Source organism: Leguminivora glycinivorella, chromosome 24 (genome assembly GCF_023078275.1).
Source record: "Leguminivora glycinivorella isolate SPB_JAAS2020 chromosome 24, LegGlyc_1.1, whole genome shotgun sequence".
NCBI classification, from domain to species: Eukaryota; Metazoa; Arthropoda; class Insecta; order Lepidoptera; family Tortricidae; genus Leguminivora; species Leguminivora glycinivorella.
Genome location: NC_062994.1, coordinates 3,361,991 through 3,377,947, shown reverse-complemented (window position 1 = coordinate 3,377,947; position 15,957 = coordinate 3,361,991). Strand labels below are relative to the sequence as shown.

Sequence of the window (15,957 nt, the reverse complement as noted above, 5' to 3'; positions counted from 1 at the left end):
AATACAAGTTTCAAGGGGAAGATCATCCACTACAAATCTACCTTATATGTAGACTTACCCATTAAAACAAGCTTCTTCATGTTATCGCTAGTGCATGCAATTTTGTTACTGTTTAAATTGGCTCCAAAGCCCAATTCATCATCATCGAAGTTAGTAAATGGTCGCTCTACATTTTCAGATTGCCTTGTAGCGGCTGAAATATCTGATTTTGATTCTATTACATCAATGTACCTCTGAAAAATTTGTTCTCTGGTTTTGCTGTGTGGTGAATTAGATCGTGAAGTTCTTGTAGAGTTTAGTACCCAAACCGAAGTGCGAGATTTTTTTAGTTTTGTTTCCTTTGAACTCATTATGATCTTGGAGTTGGCTGTATCCTTTTTTAAACGGTAAGCAAAACTACATAAGAATAACAGGTTTTATAATACAATTTTAGAAAAATTTAGGATATGTCCCTGACATTTTGTATCATTCCGCTGCATTGCCGCTGTCAGCCTGTTACAAATTTTTATTTTTTATACAAGCGCTATGTGCAAATACCATTATATTTATTTTTATGTTTAATAAACTTGAACGCGTCCTTAGTACAAAATAATGGCGGCGCATTGTTGAACTGTCAAATGAAAACTTGTCACGCAAAACGTAAGCCGAAGCGAAGCTACTCGATATTTAACAATAATATTCACAAGACTCCTAATTTTAGGACTATTCAATAAGATTAAACAAGTCTAAACCATGGCGGACGTTCTCGATATAGAGAATTCCGAGGAATTCGAAGTTGATGAAGACGGTGAACGTAAGTCACTAATTTGATTCATTTGAATATTCTTTCTTCCGTATTACATTAATTTCTTTTCGCTTTGTAGTCTAGTCAGTGCCTATAATCCAACCGACTACCGGAAGTATCATCGAATAAAGTATTAGAAGTGATTATTGAACATTTGAAAACTTATTTTTATTATAGGTTATGTGTGATACTTTACCTGAAGATTTGTGTCATAAACAGATAGGACCAAAATATAACCATTTTTTAGCCACAAACTGAAGTCAAAACCTACACTAACAGTTACTATTTATAACCCAATGAACTGCGTCTATGGTCTCCACAACAGTAAAAATGTTTTGTTTTTTTTTTAGAGGGAATCGCCAGATTGAAAGAGAAGGCGAGGAAACGTAAAGGGCGTGGATTTGGCAACGAAGGGGGCTCCGGTGGCGCTGCAGAGCGTGGCAACCGGGGAAGGTTTGTGATCAATTTGTAGTGTTTTAGATTTTTAAACATTTCTACGGAGTATGTATCTGTTATTCATTAGACTTATATTGACCGGGATATAGACCGTGATTACCTTTTTCTCTCTGTCTGTTATTATTGTCAATCTATTAAGTTTTTCGTCTGGGTTTTAAAGGGGTGTGGCTACGACTGAATGGTTCTTCTGATGTTACTTATATCCACAGTGGTGTAAGCAATGAAAACAGCTACACTGTGTGAATTATCACATACAGAAATAAAAATATTTGTTTTATTGTCACTCATTTAACAATTTTGATATTATTTCAGACATTCGTAAGTATAATCAATGTATACATTGAATTTGACTTCCTTGCCATGAACCTCCTGCCAACGGGTATTTTAGTTTGAACTATATGCCCCATACATACCGCCGGTTTATGTTCTATGTGTAGGACAAATGTAGACACAAATTAAATATTTGGACTTCTTATTGTGTCAAGGTTCCTTCCTTTTTTTATATAGTAGGTAGGCAGCAGCATTAATAGCCCTGGCTGTCGCGTCTCTCAGATCGAGCTCTGAGCAGTGATGTGGGCATATTTGAACTAGAGTTGAAAAATTATTAACTTAGTATAATTTTTGCACTTGGTTACAAAGCATGCGGAGAAGTAAAACAAATATTGAATTACAGGTACGACAGCCTCGCGCCAGAGGGTGATGGGAACACACCGGGCCCACAGCGCTCAGTTGAAGGCTGGATCCTGTTTGTCAGCAATGTCCATGAGGAGGCACAGGAGGAAGACATTCAGGTACTTTTTGTTATTATTGCTGTCCTAAGACAGGGTTTTACATTTTAGCACAGAATATATAATAGTATAGGTACAGAAGGCCCACTGCTTTGATGTTCACGACATTACGGCTCGTCTTACGTCCTTCCTATACAAAATGTACTGAGGAGACGTTTTTGAATTACATTCAGGCGGCGTGGCGCGGACGTCCGTTCCGCACCTCAGGACACGCGTCTCTTAGATGTGGCCGGTCCCTATGGCTTTAAACGAATTAATACTCAAACCCAAAGCAGGAAAAAAAGTACTGTTGTTTTCATTAAAGAATTTTCAAGACAAATTCATATTATACATTGTGTTGTTCTAGAATCAATTCTCAGAGTTCGGAGAGATCAAGAATATCCACTTGAATTTGGACCGGCGTACCGGGTTCCTCAAGGGCTACGCTCTGGTCGAGTACGAGACATACAAGCAGGCTGCGGTGAGTACTAACAGCACTAATTTACAGTAGTAATAGAGAGATATCCTAGACAGTAATAATAAAATACAGCTAACATTCGGCACTGGTCCCACCGCGAGCTAGTAAGCTATGAGCTATCGGCTATAAAAACGAACAAAAGATAAGCACTCCAATGCAAATAAAAGAGACACGGCGATATTAATAGCTCACTTATGGGCGAGTAACTATAAATATCGCCGTGTCTCTTTTATTTACGGGAGTGCTTATCTTTTGTTCGTTTTTATAGCCGATAGCTCATAGTTTACTAGCTCGCGGTGGGACCAGTGCCTTCACTACCAACAAAAAATGGTCCATTACGTTTTTTGGTTGCATATAGCATAGCATACATCTTCAAGCTGCAGTGTGATCAACCTTGTAGTTTTAATTTATATCTTGTAAATTTTGTAATTGCCCTTTTATCAATTTCTTACATTTTCTGTTCTGATACTTTGAAGAGAGTCCAGACCAAGCTTACAGTGAGAGTGGTCGCGTTGAAATGGAGCATGCCAATTGCTCAAGATATGCATTGAACCTATTTGCCTTACAATAATAATATGTATTTATATAATTTCGTGTTTTCATTGCAGAGCGCTCGCGAAGCCCTGGACGGGGCTGACATCCTCGGGCAGGCCATCTCGGTTGACTGGTGCTTCGTCAAGGGCCCCACCAAAGTGCACAAGAAGAGGCGATAGTGTCACAAACAACTAATACTCTAAGGCTGTATGTGGTATCTTAGGATAAACTAGGATAAACAACTCAGAGAGAATTTCAATTTTATCACAGTTTGAAAAAAAAAAATCAAGACTTATTTTTTTATCATGCAGAAACACTGGGAGTTTACATATTTTTAAATAAAGGAAAAATTCATATCTCCAGCAGGATTCTGAAAGTACTCTGACCAACTTACAAATGCAGAAGGATGCAGGTTCGAGTCCTGCAGGAGATATGATCTTTTTCCATTAATTTAAAAGTAGACCCTTTGAAATAAATAAATGTGAAACAGGAGAACAATGTCACTTTTTTGCCAGACTGTAAAGTAAGTTACAGCGGGGCAAATCTGGACGGGGGCAAATATACCAAGTCCATTTTTTCCATGTTTTACAATGTTTGCATTATTAAATAGTGTCCACCGGTTATATATGGTAGGCGTGTTCAGTGGATACTTGTAGAAGTCAACATCATAGTGTAATAATGGATTAGTTACAATTGCCCCCCCCCCAGTCGAGATTTGCCCCGTTGTACCTTAAAGGGTTGTTTATGCTGCAGAACATGATAGAGATGCCACTTATTCCTTAGAGGGCTTGGCCACTTCTTCCTAACTAGCAAAATGTTGTATGTATAACTTTAATCATTTGCGACTAATATATAATCTGTTACTTCTAATAATTGGCACATGGATTTTTCTATCATACAATTTAATTAGGCCGGGAAAACGCTAGGTTGAAGATTAAAATTTAATTTATCTAAATACATAAGTACAAATTGTGGATCATAAGTTAATGTATATGACATTGTGCTAGTTGGCGCGCTATGCGATGCACTTTGCATTGTGTTGTATGTTATATTATGTATATGTTTATCTGTAAGCTTGGTTTGTCGTGTTCAAAGTGCTTGGCGTAACGATTCCCTTAGACTTTAACATAAATATAAGAGATATTTCTAATATTTGTTTCTTTTAAATCCTTATTCCTGTCTTCAGGTTACGGAGACATATCCATATATAATATTATAAATGGGAAAGTGTGTGTGTCTGTTTGTTTGTCCGTCTTTCACGGCAAAACGAAGCGACGAATTGACGTGATTTTTTTAAGTGGAGATAGTTGAAGGGACGGAGAGTGATATAGGCTACTTTTTGTTTCTTTCTAACCCCTGCCTTCCCAAAATGGGGGGTGGAAGTTTGTAATTTTCGAAATAAACGCGAGCGAAGCTGCGGGCCAAAAGCTACTTTTGAAATAAAACAAGTATATTATTAGAAGTATTTATTAAAAAATTAGACCATCTCAATCATATGCGCCAGCGTCCAATCAGCCTTGAGTTCTTCAGGCTCTTCAATAGTGACTCCCGCGGCGGTGACTACGCCGAGCTGGTAGCGCCAGAAGGAACGAGCGTCGCGGTAGAACAGGACCTCCATGCATTTGCGGACCAGGGCCCTAGAAGGGAAGGATAACACTTAAAATCTCACCTATGACACAGTATAATCGCACAGTATGGCCACTCCCGCTCCCCGCTGAAAGTTCCCGCCCCCTCTCGGTTACCGCCTGTCAAAAACGCGAACAGTCGACCTGTCATATCTCACTCATACAAGCATAGTACGCGTTCACCTACACGAGCTTAGACTGTGTGCTAGGAACGCGCCTCTTTCATATATTTGATAGCCAGTGTCCGAGGTGTGCCTGTGATCCAGATATGTATATTTTTTTGGAGCCATTAGGCCCTGGTCCCACCAAAGGTTAAACCACCAAGCCACCAAGGATAAAAAAAAAAACATGTTTTTTGCAAAAATTTAATTTTTGGCACATGCTTTTATCGCCGACTGTACCTTTCTTTCAACAGTCATCTACTGCTCTCCGAGACGTTTCTAAAATCCCCTTACTTGAGTTCCTATTGACCACCTTTCTGCTCCATCAGATCAGCTCCATGATACCATAATTGCATTGTCACGTGATTTACATGTGTGCAAATTTTCAGCTCAATCGGAAACCGGGAAGTGGGTCAAATTCAGCTTCTACGTTTTGACCCAAACTAACATTTATTTATTCAAAGAAAATTTTACAACATTACAGCTTATTTATACATAGGCCAATGGGCCAATGCGCTGTAAAATCGAAGGAATTAAGCTAATATTATATAACAAATACAGCATTATTAAAACGATAGCTCACAGAAGCGTATAAAACGAGAGCGAAGTTGTCTCAATCTATCATTAAACAAATCGCATTCTGGTGCAACGTTTAAAAATTGATTTAAAAGAGCCCGTGAATAAAATAAAGGAGAGTGCTGGTGCGTCACCGTTCGGGCCACGTTCTCCGCAAGAAGACGATGGTTGCGGCTACGTAAGCCAGCGTTCCCACTTAAGCGTTGCGTGTCTCGGGGCGCGCAACGGACGTCCGCGCCACGCCACCTGAATGTAATTCAAAAAACGTCTCCTCAGTACATTTTGTATAGGAAGGACGTAAGACGCGCCCCAGGTGGCGTGGCGCGCGCCGCGCCTCTTGGCGGCGCGTCTTACGTCCTTCCTATACAAAAACCGCCTTCAAAAAAAAAGCGTGTTACAAAACACGGAGAAACTAAAAAGCCAAAAATAATAAACCTTCGAATTCAGATTTCTTATCGGATTGCAATAATCTAAACATCCAAATTATAAACAAATCAATTATTTTAGTAGTCGGTACCAGACCTGTTCGTCGCCTTGCTATTTCCTGTTTGCCCTACCCAACCATTACGCAGGCTGGTCCCGACTCCAAAAATAATTGATTTGTTTATAATTTGGATGTTTAGATTATTGCAATCCGATAAGAAATCTGAATTCGAAGGTTTATTATTTTTGGCTTTTTAGTTTCTCCGTGTTTTGTAACACGCTTTTTTTTTGAAGGCGGTTTTATTCTTTGTTAAAAAGTTAATTTATTTGTTGATTTTTAGTGGTTCCTAGTGATATTATATGTATCAGTCCGAAAATATGTACAGTAGTGAAAGAATTGTCCTTTAACTCCTAACCATTGAGGAGTTGACCTTCCATCATCAGCTCAGCCACATAAAATTATTACCATCAGGCGCAAATACTGGTGCACCTTTGAAAAATACACAAAAAACATTACATGTGCCTATAACATTTGAAGAGTTCCCTCGATTTCTCCAAGATCCCATCATCAGACCACGACTTGGTGCCAATGGGACCATCTCGGGGCTATACCCGTTCGATCAAAAAAAAAATTTTGAAAATCGGTCCACGATTCTCGGAGATATCGAGTAACATACATACAAAAAAAAAATAAAAAAAAAAAAAAAAAAAATTCAGTCGAATTGAGAACCTCCTCCTTTTTTGAAGTCGGTTAAAAATGTACTGAGGAGACGTTTTTTGAATTACACTGAGGCGGCGTGGCGCAGACGTCCGTTGCGCGCCCCGAGACACGCGACGCTCTGATGTGGCCCGTCCCTAAGTAGTTGTCGGGAACGAATAGGCTACACGTTCTATTAACCAGGTCAGAGCAATCTGACTCTCCTCTTAAAATCTGACAAGTAAAGGACAACGAGTTAGAAATACGTCTAACATACTAACAAGGCAAGTAGAATGTAGAAAAGCTTGTGAAAAATACTCCCATCCCATGAAAATAAAAGAGACGCGATGATAGCGCGAGGGAGCTCGTCGTTGAACGATGAACTAAAAATCGCGGGCTCTTTCTTTTATTTACACGCCGTTTCTATCGCCGATAGAAACTCGCTTTTGGTGGCACTCCAGTGCCTTACACACAGGACAATCCAGACCAGCTATTTTTTAATACTGCACACAACTCACTTATGTGGTTTTCTAAAAGAAATACATCCTTGCTCAGTCTCTGAATTAATGAATCATCATCATCCTCCTTGCGTTATCCCGGCTTTTGCCAAGGCTCATGGGAGCCTTTGCTCCGCTTTGACAACTAATCCCAAGATTTTACGAAAGCGACAGCCATCTGACCTTCCAACCTGAAGGGTAAACTAGATACTGTTAAGGCCGTGTTGCACGTTTATGCGTCCGTGGCACACAAATGGTCTCGCCGGAAGATCAGCGCTGACCCTATGGTTAGCATTACGCTGAGGCGGGACCATTTCGTGGTAAACAATTATATCAATGTGTGTTGTTTTTTTCTTTGTTTTTTATTATTTTTTCTTTTAACTTTTGAATGTGCTTGGTATTGTTTTATATGTGTTGTATGTTGTTTATCACGAATAAATGATTGGATTTGGATACTAGAACTAGGGTAAATTAGTCCGGTTTCCTCACGATGTTTTCCTTTACCGAAAAGCGACTGGCAAATATCAAACGACATTCAAATATCACTCGAGCAGGGGAACCCACGACCTTCGAAACTAAAGTCGCACGTACTAACCGCTAGGCTACCAGCGCTCTGAATTAATGAATATCCTAAAGGAAATTGGAAAACTTACTTAGCGGCAGCTTCGTCTAGCGGCCCCTTATCCGCGGCATCGCGCAGCAGTGGAGTCGCCATGTAAGCGCCGAGACCAGTGGCCACTACTGCGTCTTCGTAGGCTGTACCCAGCTTATCTACGGTGCCGAGGAAGGGTTCTCCGTCCTAAAAAAAATAGAAAGGTTTTTTTAAATCTCTAAAAAATCTAAATGTATGAAAGGTACTGACTGACATATCAACGCACAGCCGAAACCGCTGGTCCTAGAGATTCCAAATTTGGCACGTAGGTTTCTTATAAAATGCAGAGGAGCACTAAGAAAGGATTTTTCAAAATTCACCTTCTAAGCTAGTTAGAAATAAATGCTACAATTTGTAGCAAGGGTAGTGTAGATACTAGGTATGAAATAATAACCCAACCACAAAATTAAAATTTTGAAAAAAAACTCCAATCGCTACATAGTGGACCGATTTTCATGAAACATGGCTAAGACAAAAAAACTAAATCTAAATCGGTTCATCCGTTCGGGAACTACGATGCCACAGACAGACACAGACAAACAGACAGAGACGTCAAACGTATAACACCCTGTCATTTTTGCGTCCGGGGTTAAACTGTGGAAATAATTTCTTGCCTGCATGCCGGCTACGATGTAGTTGCTCCAGAGGGGATCCATCTTGCTCCTCTTGTTGTAGAGTACGCGCGTCAGCCAGCAGTGGAGGGACTTGGGCTTCAGCTGCAGACCGTCTCCAATGCACTCCTCGTCAATGCTGCAAACCACCAATACTAGTATGAATTACTCAAAGAGATAATTTGGTGATAGGTTAGCAACCATGCGCGGATCCATGGGGGGCATGACCGCGTGACCCCCCCCCCCCCTCTTGAGCACGAAGCTGGATCCGCGCTTGTTAGCAACAACTGCAATATCACAATTTCATTTTCTTTCAACCCTTTAAAAAGACCCTGTATAATCCAATAATACAGTTTCAAAAACAGACTTGATAAACATTTAAAACTAAAATATAAACATTAACTATAGAACAACAAGTGCAGTGATATACACGCATCAGCTATCAGCTGCTAGTGTATCAAATAATATAATAATAATAATAAAGACTAGTGATGGGCCGAATATGGATGGGTCATGACCCCCCCCCCCCCCCCCCCCCCCCCCCCTAAAACCTAGGTTGGCCATACAAATAGGGCTGTTACCATGTAGCTTGAAACTGGATCTGCGCTTGTTCTTTGACATAAGCCTCCTTAATAGCTTAACTTTTACCTCTTCCAGTTCTCTCTTGCTGTCATTAGAAAGATTTGTGAAAGTGAATTTTCAGGTATACTCACATCTTCTGCTCAATAATGTCCTTCAAGTACTGATAGTCAGCGTAATCCCCACCATTGCCAAGCAGGATCAGGTCGTTGACCTTAGTAACACGGGGACAGTCGCGGAAACGGGCCAAAGAGCCGTATGAGCCAAGCATGTCACCGGCCACCACGCAGCCTCCATTGAACTTGACTCCGATTACTGTGGTTGTTGTAGTGATGGGCTGGGCAGAACTGGAATATATATGTTACAAATTGTATGTGGAAATGATAAACAGTTTGGGAATAAAATCAAAGTATTCTTTTTATCTCAAGGTAAACCGGTTTGACGACCGGTCTGGCGCAGTCGGTAGTGACCCTGCCTGCTGCGCCGCGGTCCCGGGTTCGAATCCCGGTAAGGGCATTTATTAGTGTGATGAGCACAGATATTTGTTCCTGAGTCATGGATCTTTTCTATGTATATAAGTATTTATATATTATATATATCGTTGTCTGAGTACCCACAGCACAAGCCTTCTTGAGCTTACCGTGGGCCTCAGTCAATCTGTGTAAGAATGTCCTATAATATTTATTTATTTATTTATTTATCTCAAGGTAAGCTATGGTATGTGTCAATATAGAAAAATAAACTGATGACTTTGCAATGTCAGTTTCTTGTCAAAATCTACGGACGAAAATAGTGCCTCTAAATTTGCTACTAGACCTCTGAATTTGACATGAAGTACTAATAAAACAAATATAAATCTCAGTGCAAGTATATATCACAATTAACTCTGGTGTCGTCTACATCTAGTTAAGAAACGTTGTAAAAGACGAAACCTTTTAGAAACGTGAATTTTAACTAAGAATCCATATAGTCTCGTAAAAGTAACTTACTGTGCTTTGAAATCCTGTACAGTTTGGTTAACTGGACCGTATGAAGATGAGTTTCCTGGGAAATTGTAAAAAGCGCCCGGAGAGGGACCGTTTTGCCAAAACGCAGCAGGATGCATGATGTCACCCGTAAAAGCCATCGTTGAATTTCACTAAATTATTTGCTGTAATTAAAACGAACGAGAAAACTTGCAAAAAGTGCTTGAGAATGACAAGCGGCTTCGAAATGACAAACAAATTTTGAAAATGTTCCGTTTCTAAACACTTCGGTATTTTCGTAAATTATTAGGTTTTAATGATATCATATTTTTAATGAGATATTAAAAATTTTCTTACATATTTTGTTCAGTTAGTAATTAATTTTAAATTACTATAATTGTTTCAGAACTTCTTTTTCACGCATTGCCAGAAAAAAAATTATTGTGGAAAACGGAACGTTTTAATTCGTTCGGAAATGTTTCAGATTAAGCCGATTAAGCTATCATAAATGTTCACCATGGTTTTGTTATTTTTACTTTATTTTACAATAGTATATAAAATACATGATATACTTTTATTTGAAATATACTGATTTCTTGCTTTACTATAAACTGAAATTATTTCAAAGTTAGAAATAATATTTCTTCAATATTCTGTAACAAACTTCATGATGGTAGATTTCCTAAACGAAACTTAAATAGGTATGTCTAGCTAACTTCACGTTCTTTCAGATTCCTCTTCTAGACTTGATACAACAAAATGTCAAAGAGAGGTTCGTGAAATTAAAAATTATCCATTTAAATCCCTATATAAAGTGGTCAAATAAATTAGCAACCATGTGAGGATCGTGTCTAGTGCCGTAGCCAATGTGAAACAATGTATATTTTTGCAATCCCGCCTTTGCGCTAGTGTTTTGGTGAAACCTAAAAATACGTACTAAGTTATGATTTCTCTTGTTTTAAGGACGTGGTGGTTCCGCGGGAGCGAAGTTCCGCATCTCGCTGGGTCTCCCAGTAGGTGCCGTCATCAACTGCGCCGACAACACAGGTAAATTTCTTGTTTTTACGCACAAAACAATTATAACCTCAAAACCTAGCACGTTCGGGCCTGGTAACTGATGATGATTCTATACTAGAACACTAAAAGTGTATTGATTTATGATGATTTCTTCCTTGGCTGTGTCTGAAGTTATCCAGTGCCTTAACCAACAACTACTACTGATGATACTTTCATCAAATTCACTAGAATCATGCCTAAATCATGGAACTACCTTCAACATTAGTTCAGTTTACTTTTTAGAATAATTAAGAAGCTCTAAACTTTTCAAAATGTACGACAAATATGTAATTTCATTCCTATTCATGTTTTCAGTTACAAAAACAATGAAAGAAAACTGGTATGAAACGTTAACTTGTCAATTTCAGGTGCCAAGAACCTCTATGTGATTGCCGTGCAGGGCATCAAAGGTCGCCTGAACAGGCTGCCGGCCGCCGGCTCCGGAGACATGATTGTCGCCACCGTCAAGAAGGGCAAACCTGAACTCAGGAAAAAGGTAATGACTTTAAATTATTATTGTGACCTCAGCAAAGTCTAATCAAAGTTAAGAAGATTGGATTGGGTGAATCCACGTAAAAGTAACGTGAGTCACGACTTCATTGAGTGTTTATTTAAATATATTGCATATATTGGGAAAGTAACACTTATTTAAAGCTCTTACTTGAACTTGCATTGTGAATATATGGAACTTGCTGTGAAATTGTGACTCGTGTTACTCTTGTCACGGATTGACCCGATGGTTAGTACTGCAGAAGGGTTGCAATTCAGTTTCTAGTCTAAAAACTGATATTGAGGAAGTCTTTACTTAACCCTTAAATGCATAGTGATGTATGGCATCATCTATTTTTGTCTCTATTGACAGCATGTCGAAATTCAAATTTGAATTTAAGGGTTAAACACTATATAAAACATGTTGCTGTGGTATTAAAAGCAGAGATCAGACAGTTGGACGTCATTTGTATGACATTTTTGGAGTAATGCACCTTGTTAGAATGACACCATTGTCCAATCTCTAATTATAAGATACCTTCAATGCATTGAAACAGATATATACAAGGGCATTTGTTAGTTTAATTTTCTTATGCCATAAATAAAAGCCTAAAATTTTAGAATTGTCTCATGTGAGTCAAACAAATGCAGATATTATTTCAGATAGAATTTAGGCTAAGATGAGAGTTTTTCAGTTCAAATGCTTTTTTATAAAACGGATCAAGAATTGTGTTTGCAATGATGATATGCCAATGGTTTCGCTAATTTTTCTGTCTGAACTGTTTTCAACAGTTTGATGATATGCCTTGGCTGACTGAGCAACTTGAATAATCCTATAGCTTTGGTTTAAAACTGGATAGTGTTTAATAGTTGTTGTTTTGTCAACATCTCTAACATCTCCTGTTATTCAATATCATAGGAACTTGTACTTTAGTTGAATTCTTAATATTTATTGTAATTGTTGATATCTAAAAGTGCCCCTGTGGCCTACTTGGTGATGTTTTTGATTTTTTTATTTAATTTTTGAACTTAATTTTAAGTACTGTGAGATTTCTATAAATTTGACCGATATGACATGAATGATAGCCACTTTGAGGCAAAACAATTTTTTTAAATGTCTAATCTATTTTCTGAGCTTATGGACATTCTGAGTTATGTGTGGAACTATCAAGATTCATCAGGCGACTCTCGCCTTTCGTAATAAACTATTGGCGCCTTAAAATTGTCATGAATAATAGCTTGCCAAAGACTACATTGCTTTTCAGATTGTCCCAAGTTTGTTTTTATTATGGTGGATGGACTGTGTGAGACATGATATGGAACTAAAACAAGTTAATGAAGAGATGACGAGTGACAGAGATGTATGGAAGAGAAAGACATGCTGCGCCGACCCCAAGTGACTGGGATAAGGGCAAGAGAATAATGATGATTCAAAAAATTTTAACTGTCAAACTGACCATAATCATACTAAATATAAACCTTCCCCAGGTAATGCCGGCAGTGGTAATCCGGCAGCGGAAACCGTTCAGAAGGCGCGACGGAGTCTTCATATACTTCGAAGACAATGCGGGAGTCATAGTGAACAACAAGGGAGAAATGAAAGGCTCCGCCATCACCGGCCCCGTGGCCAAGGAGTGCGCGGACCTGTGGCCCCGTATCGCGTCCAACGCGAGCTCTATAGCTTGAGGTGGAATATATAGTTAAGAAAATGTTTGGCTTTTATTTGTGATGTCCTAGTTAGTACTAGTATAGTACCTACATATCGTCACTACTTTTAAAAAAACTTGTATCTTCGTCTGTCAATGAAAAGAAAATTGTAGTAAGTATGTATGGAATGCATATAGACTTACTGCGTTTTAACTTTGAGGAACAGCGTGAGATACGAGATTTTTTAAAGTAGTGACGATATATCATACCCTGTATTTATGATGCAGATTCCTAATTGCAGAAAATGAATGATCTGTTATTTTCATTAGGAATCAAACCAATTTGGTGTTCATAGAATAATTACGAAACACCGAAATTTTCAGTAGAAAAAGGCGCGAAATTAATAACTTTGAAGTAGCCCTAGTACGTTCGTATTTATCATGCTAGTTCAGCCAATGTCAGTACATCTTGTATTGACACTGACTGAAATAGCATGACACGTTCGTACGTTTCCGTTACAATTCAAAGGCAAATCTTTTTGCACTACATTTGTACCGCCTTTTCTACTGACAAGACAAGACAAAATCAAGGTCGATTAGGTATAAAAACATATAAATCTGAAAAAGAATCAACCTTATAGCAAAATGGATTTACTCGAGTTTGAAGTTAAGCGACACAATGAGGAGGCACACTCAAAGGTTATGACAGATGGCGCCACCCTATTAGTCCAATGCACAGATAAGTATTTCATACGTGAGAGCGAGAAAATATGTTTTTTTCTCTCACATACGAATGCCAGTGACATGCCATACGATAAAATGTCAGTGTGCCTCCTCATTGGCCAATCAATGCGTTACTGTTTTCAAGTTATGATTGGTAGCTTTAACCTCGTGAGGCTGCGTCCCCAGTCCCCACTCAGGCGTCGCGGCGCGGAATGGACGTCTCCGCCACGCCGCCTGAATGTAATTCAAAAAACGTCTCCTCAGTACATTTTGGCGGCGTGGCGGAGACGTCCGTTCCGCGCAGTGAGACACGCGACGCCTCAGTGGGGACGCTGTCCATGGGGTCCCAGAGCGAACAAGTTGTTCACAGAAATCGCGAAGCGTCTGGTTGAGGTAACTGATGACCGAAGAGCTGGCGACTTCCTCGCACAACGTATCAGCATTGCGATACAGCGAGGAAATGTCGCCAGTGTCCTTGGTACAATGCCACAAGGGCCTATTTTAGACAGCTAGCTTTTAAGTGTAGCCTCGTGGCGCCCAATGTACTTTCTAAAGTACATAATGGTTTCAATGGAATTTTAACTTTCATGTAAACAAATAAAATATAATTTCTTGTTTCTAAAAATTTTCGAACAAATGAAATTGAATTCAATCTCAAGTACAATAAGAATCAAAATTCCCTAGCAAAAATTTTGAATGGTGGACGCTACGAGGGTAGTCTTAGTTTCTTATATGTATAATTATGTAAATATGTTCATCTAATTTATCATGAACCACAAAGTAGCATTTCTTTTGTTTCAAAATTCTTACCAATTTTTAGGGTTCCGTAGTCAACTAGGAACCCTTATAGTTTCGCCATGTCTGTCCGTCCGTCCATCCGCGGATAATCTCAGTAACCGTTAGCACTAGAAAGCTGAAATTTGGTACCAATATGTATATCAATCACGCCGACAAAGTGCAAAAATAAAAAATGGAAAAGAATGTTTTATTAGGGTACCCCCCCTACATGTAAAGTGAGGGCTGATATTTTTTTTCATTCCAACCCCAACGTGTGATATATTGTTGGATAGGTATTTAAAAATGAATAAGGGTTTACTAAAATCGTTTTTTGATAATATTAATATTTTCGGAAATAATTGCTTCGAAAGGAAAAAAAAGTGCGTCCCCCCCCCCTCTAACTTTTGAACCATATGTTCAAAAATTATGAAAATCACAAAAGTAGAACTATAAAAAGACTTTCTAGGAAAATTATTTTGAACTTGATAGGTTCAGTACTTTTTGAGAAAAATACGGAAAACTACGGAACCCTACACTGAGCGTGGCCCGACACGCTCTTGGCCGGTTTTTTATAGAACAAAGTTCAAATTAAAAATAAGGAAACTAAATGATGGGTAGAGCTAGAGGTGAATTAGGGATAATAATGCAAAATAAATCGGTGTCTATGTTTATTTGGTATTCATCACAAAAAAGAGGTACCGTCCATAATCTTTCGCACTAACATATTTGACTACATCAACCACAACTACTCTTAAACTAAGATCGGAATTATTAACCATGTCGCGGCCGCGTAGCCTAATTTACACTATTTTTAAGGCCCTATTTTTCAGATAGGATGTTGGAAACATAGACTTAAAGAATAAAGGGAGAAGTAGGGTCCCAAAAATAGGGTGGTCTAAAACGCGTAAGTCATGTCCTAAAAATACAGTAGGTGGCGCTGTCAAAGCGACATGTTGCCAACGCCATCTAGTGAACTTTTAAGAAACGATTTTTTGTAGGTTACACAAGTTGTAGGTATCGTTATGACAACTTTAAAATGCGTTCATGTCTCAGCACTGAATCGCTGCTGAGATACGTTGTTTTTAATGCTACAGTATTAGCTGTGTAATGTGGGTAGTAGGGTAACTAAAACCGACAACGCACGCTCTAAAAAATGTGAAACTTAATGTAGATATGATACGCCACAATCACAGCCAATACGTAGCAAGTTAAAATTTAATTTTGTCAATGGACGACATATTACAACTTAGTGTGGTATCGCTGGGTGAAATAAACATTCATCTCTTTCTCACAAATACATTAGTCAGAGATGGATGCTTTAATGGCGGGAAACATAGTGGCTCTTGCTGACTTGCCATACTATACATTTTTTAAAGAAACAATATGGAATAATACGGTATAGTATGGTAAAGCAGTTTGAGCTGTGTATAATCTGCCTTTAGTTTCTTAACCTTTTGAAAT

At 38.7% G+C, this 15,957-nt stretch overlaps 3 protein-coding genes across 3 annotated transcripts; 2 read left to right on the top strand and 1 right to left on the bottom strand.

Annotated features, from left to right (window-relative positions):
* Positions 1-615: 615 nt before the first annotated feature.
* LOC125238908 (RNA-binding protein 8A) lies at positions 616-4,169 on the top strand. Its single transcript, XM_048146401.1, has 5 exons — positions 616-793; positions 1,135-1,237; positions 1,914-2,031; positions 2,375-2,488; positions 3,094-4,169. Exons 1-5 carry the CDS (start codon positions 733-735, stop codon positions 3,196-3,198), a joined length of 501 nt encoding a protein of 166 aa, XP_048002358.1. The 5' UTR covers positions 616-732; the 3' UTR covers positions 3,199-4,169.
* A 303-nt stretch (positions 4,170-4,472) lies between these two features.
* Positions 4,473-10,055, bottom strand: LOC125238905 (proteasome subunit beta type-4). Its single transcript, XM_048146396.1, has 5 exons — positions 9,830-10,055; positions 8,975-9,187; positions 8,265-8,400; positions 7,652-7,797; positions 4,473-4,656 (listed from the first exon to the last, which is right to left on the bottom strand). Exons 1-5 carry the CDS (start codon positions 9,964-9,966, stop codon positions 4,497-4,499), a joined length of 792 nt encoding a protein of 263 aa, XP_048002353.1. The 5' UTR covers positions 9,967-10,055; the 3' UTR covers positions 4,473-4,496.
* Positions 10,056-10,487: 432 nt separating this feature from the next.
* On the top strand, positions 10,488-13,059 carry LOC125238909 (60S ribosomal protein L23). The gene is made up of 4 exons (XM_048146402.1): positions 10,488-10,577; positions 10,769-10,852; positions 11,230-11,357; positions 12,839-13,059. The coding sequence occupies exons 1-4, from the start codon at positions 10,565-10,567 to the stop codon at positions 13,034-13,036; spliced, it is 423 nt and encodes a 140-aa protein (XP_048002359.1). The 5' UTR covers positions 10,488-10,564; the 3' UTR covers positions 13,037-13,059.
* Positions 13,060-15,957: the final 2,898 nt, after the last annotated feature.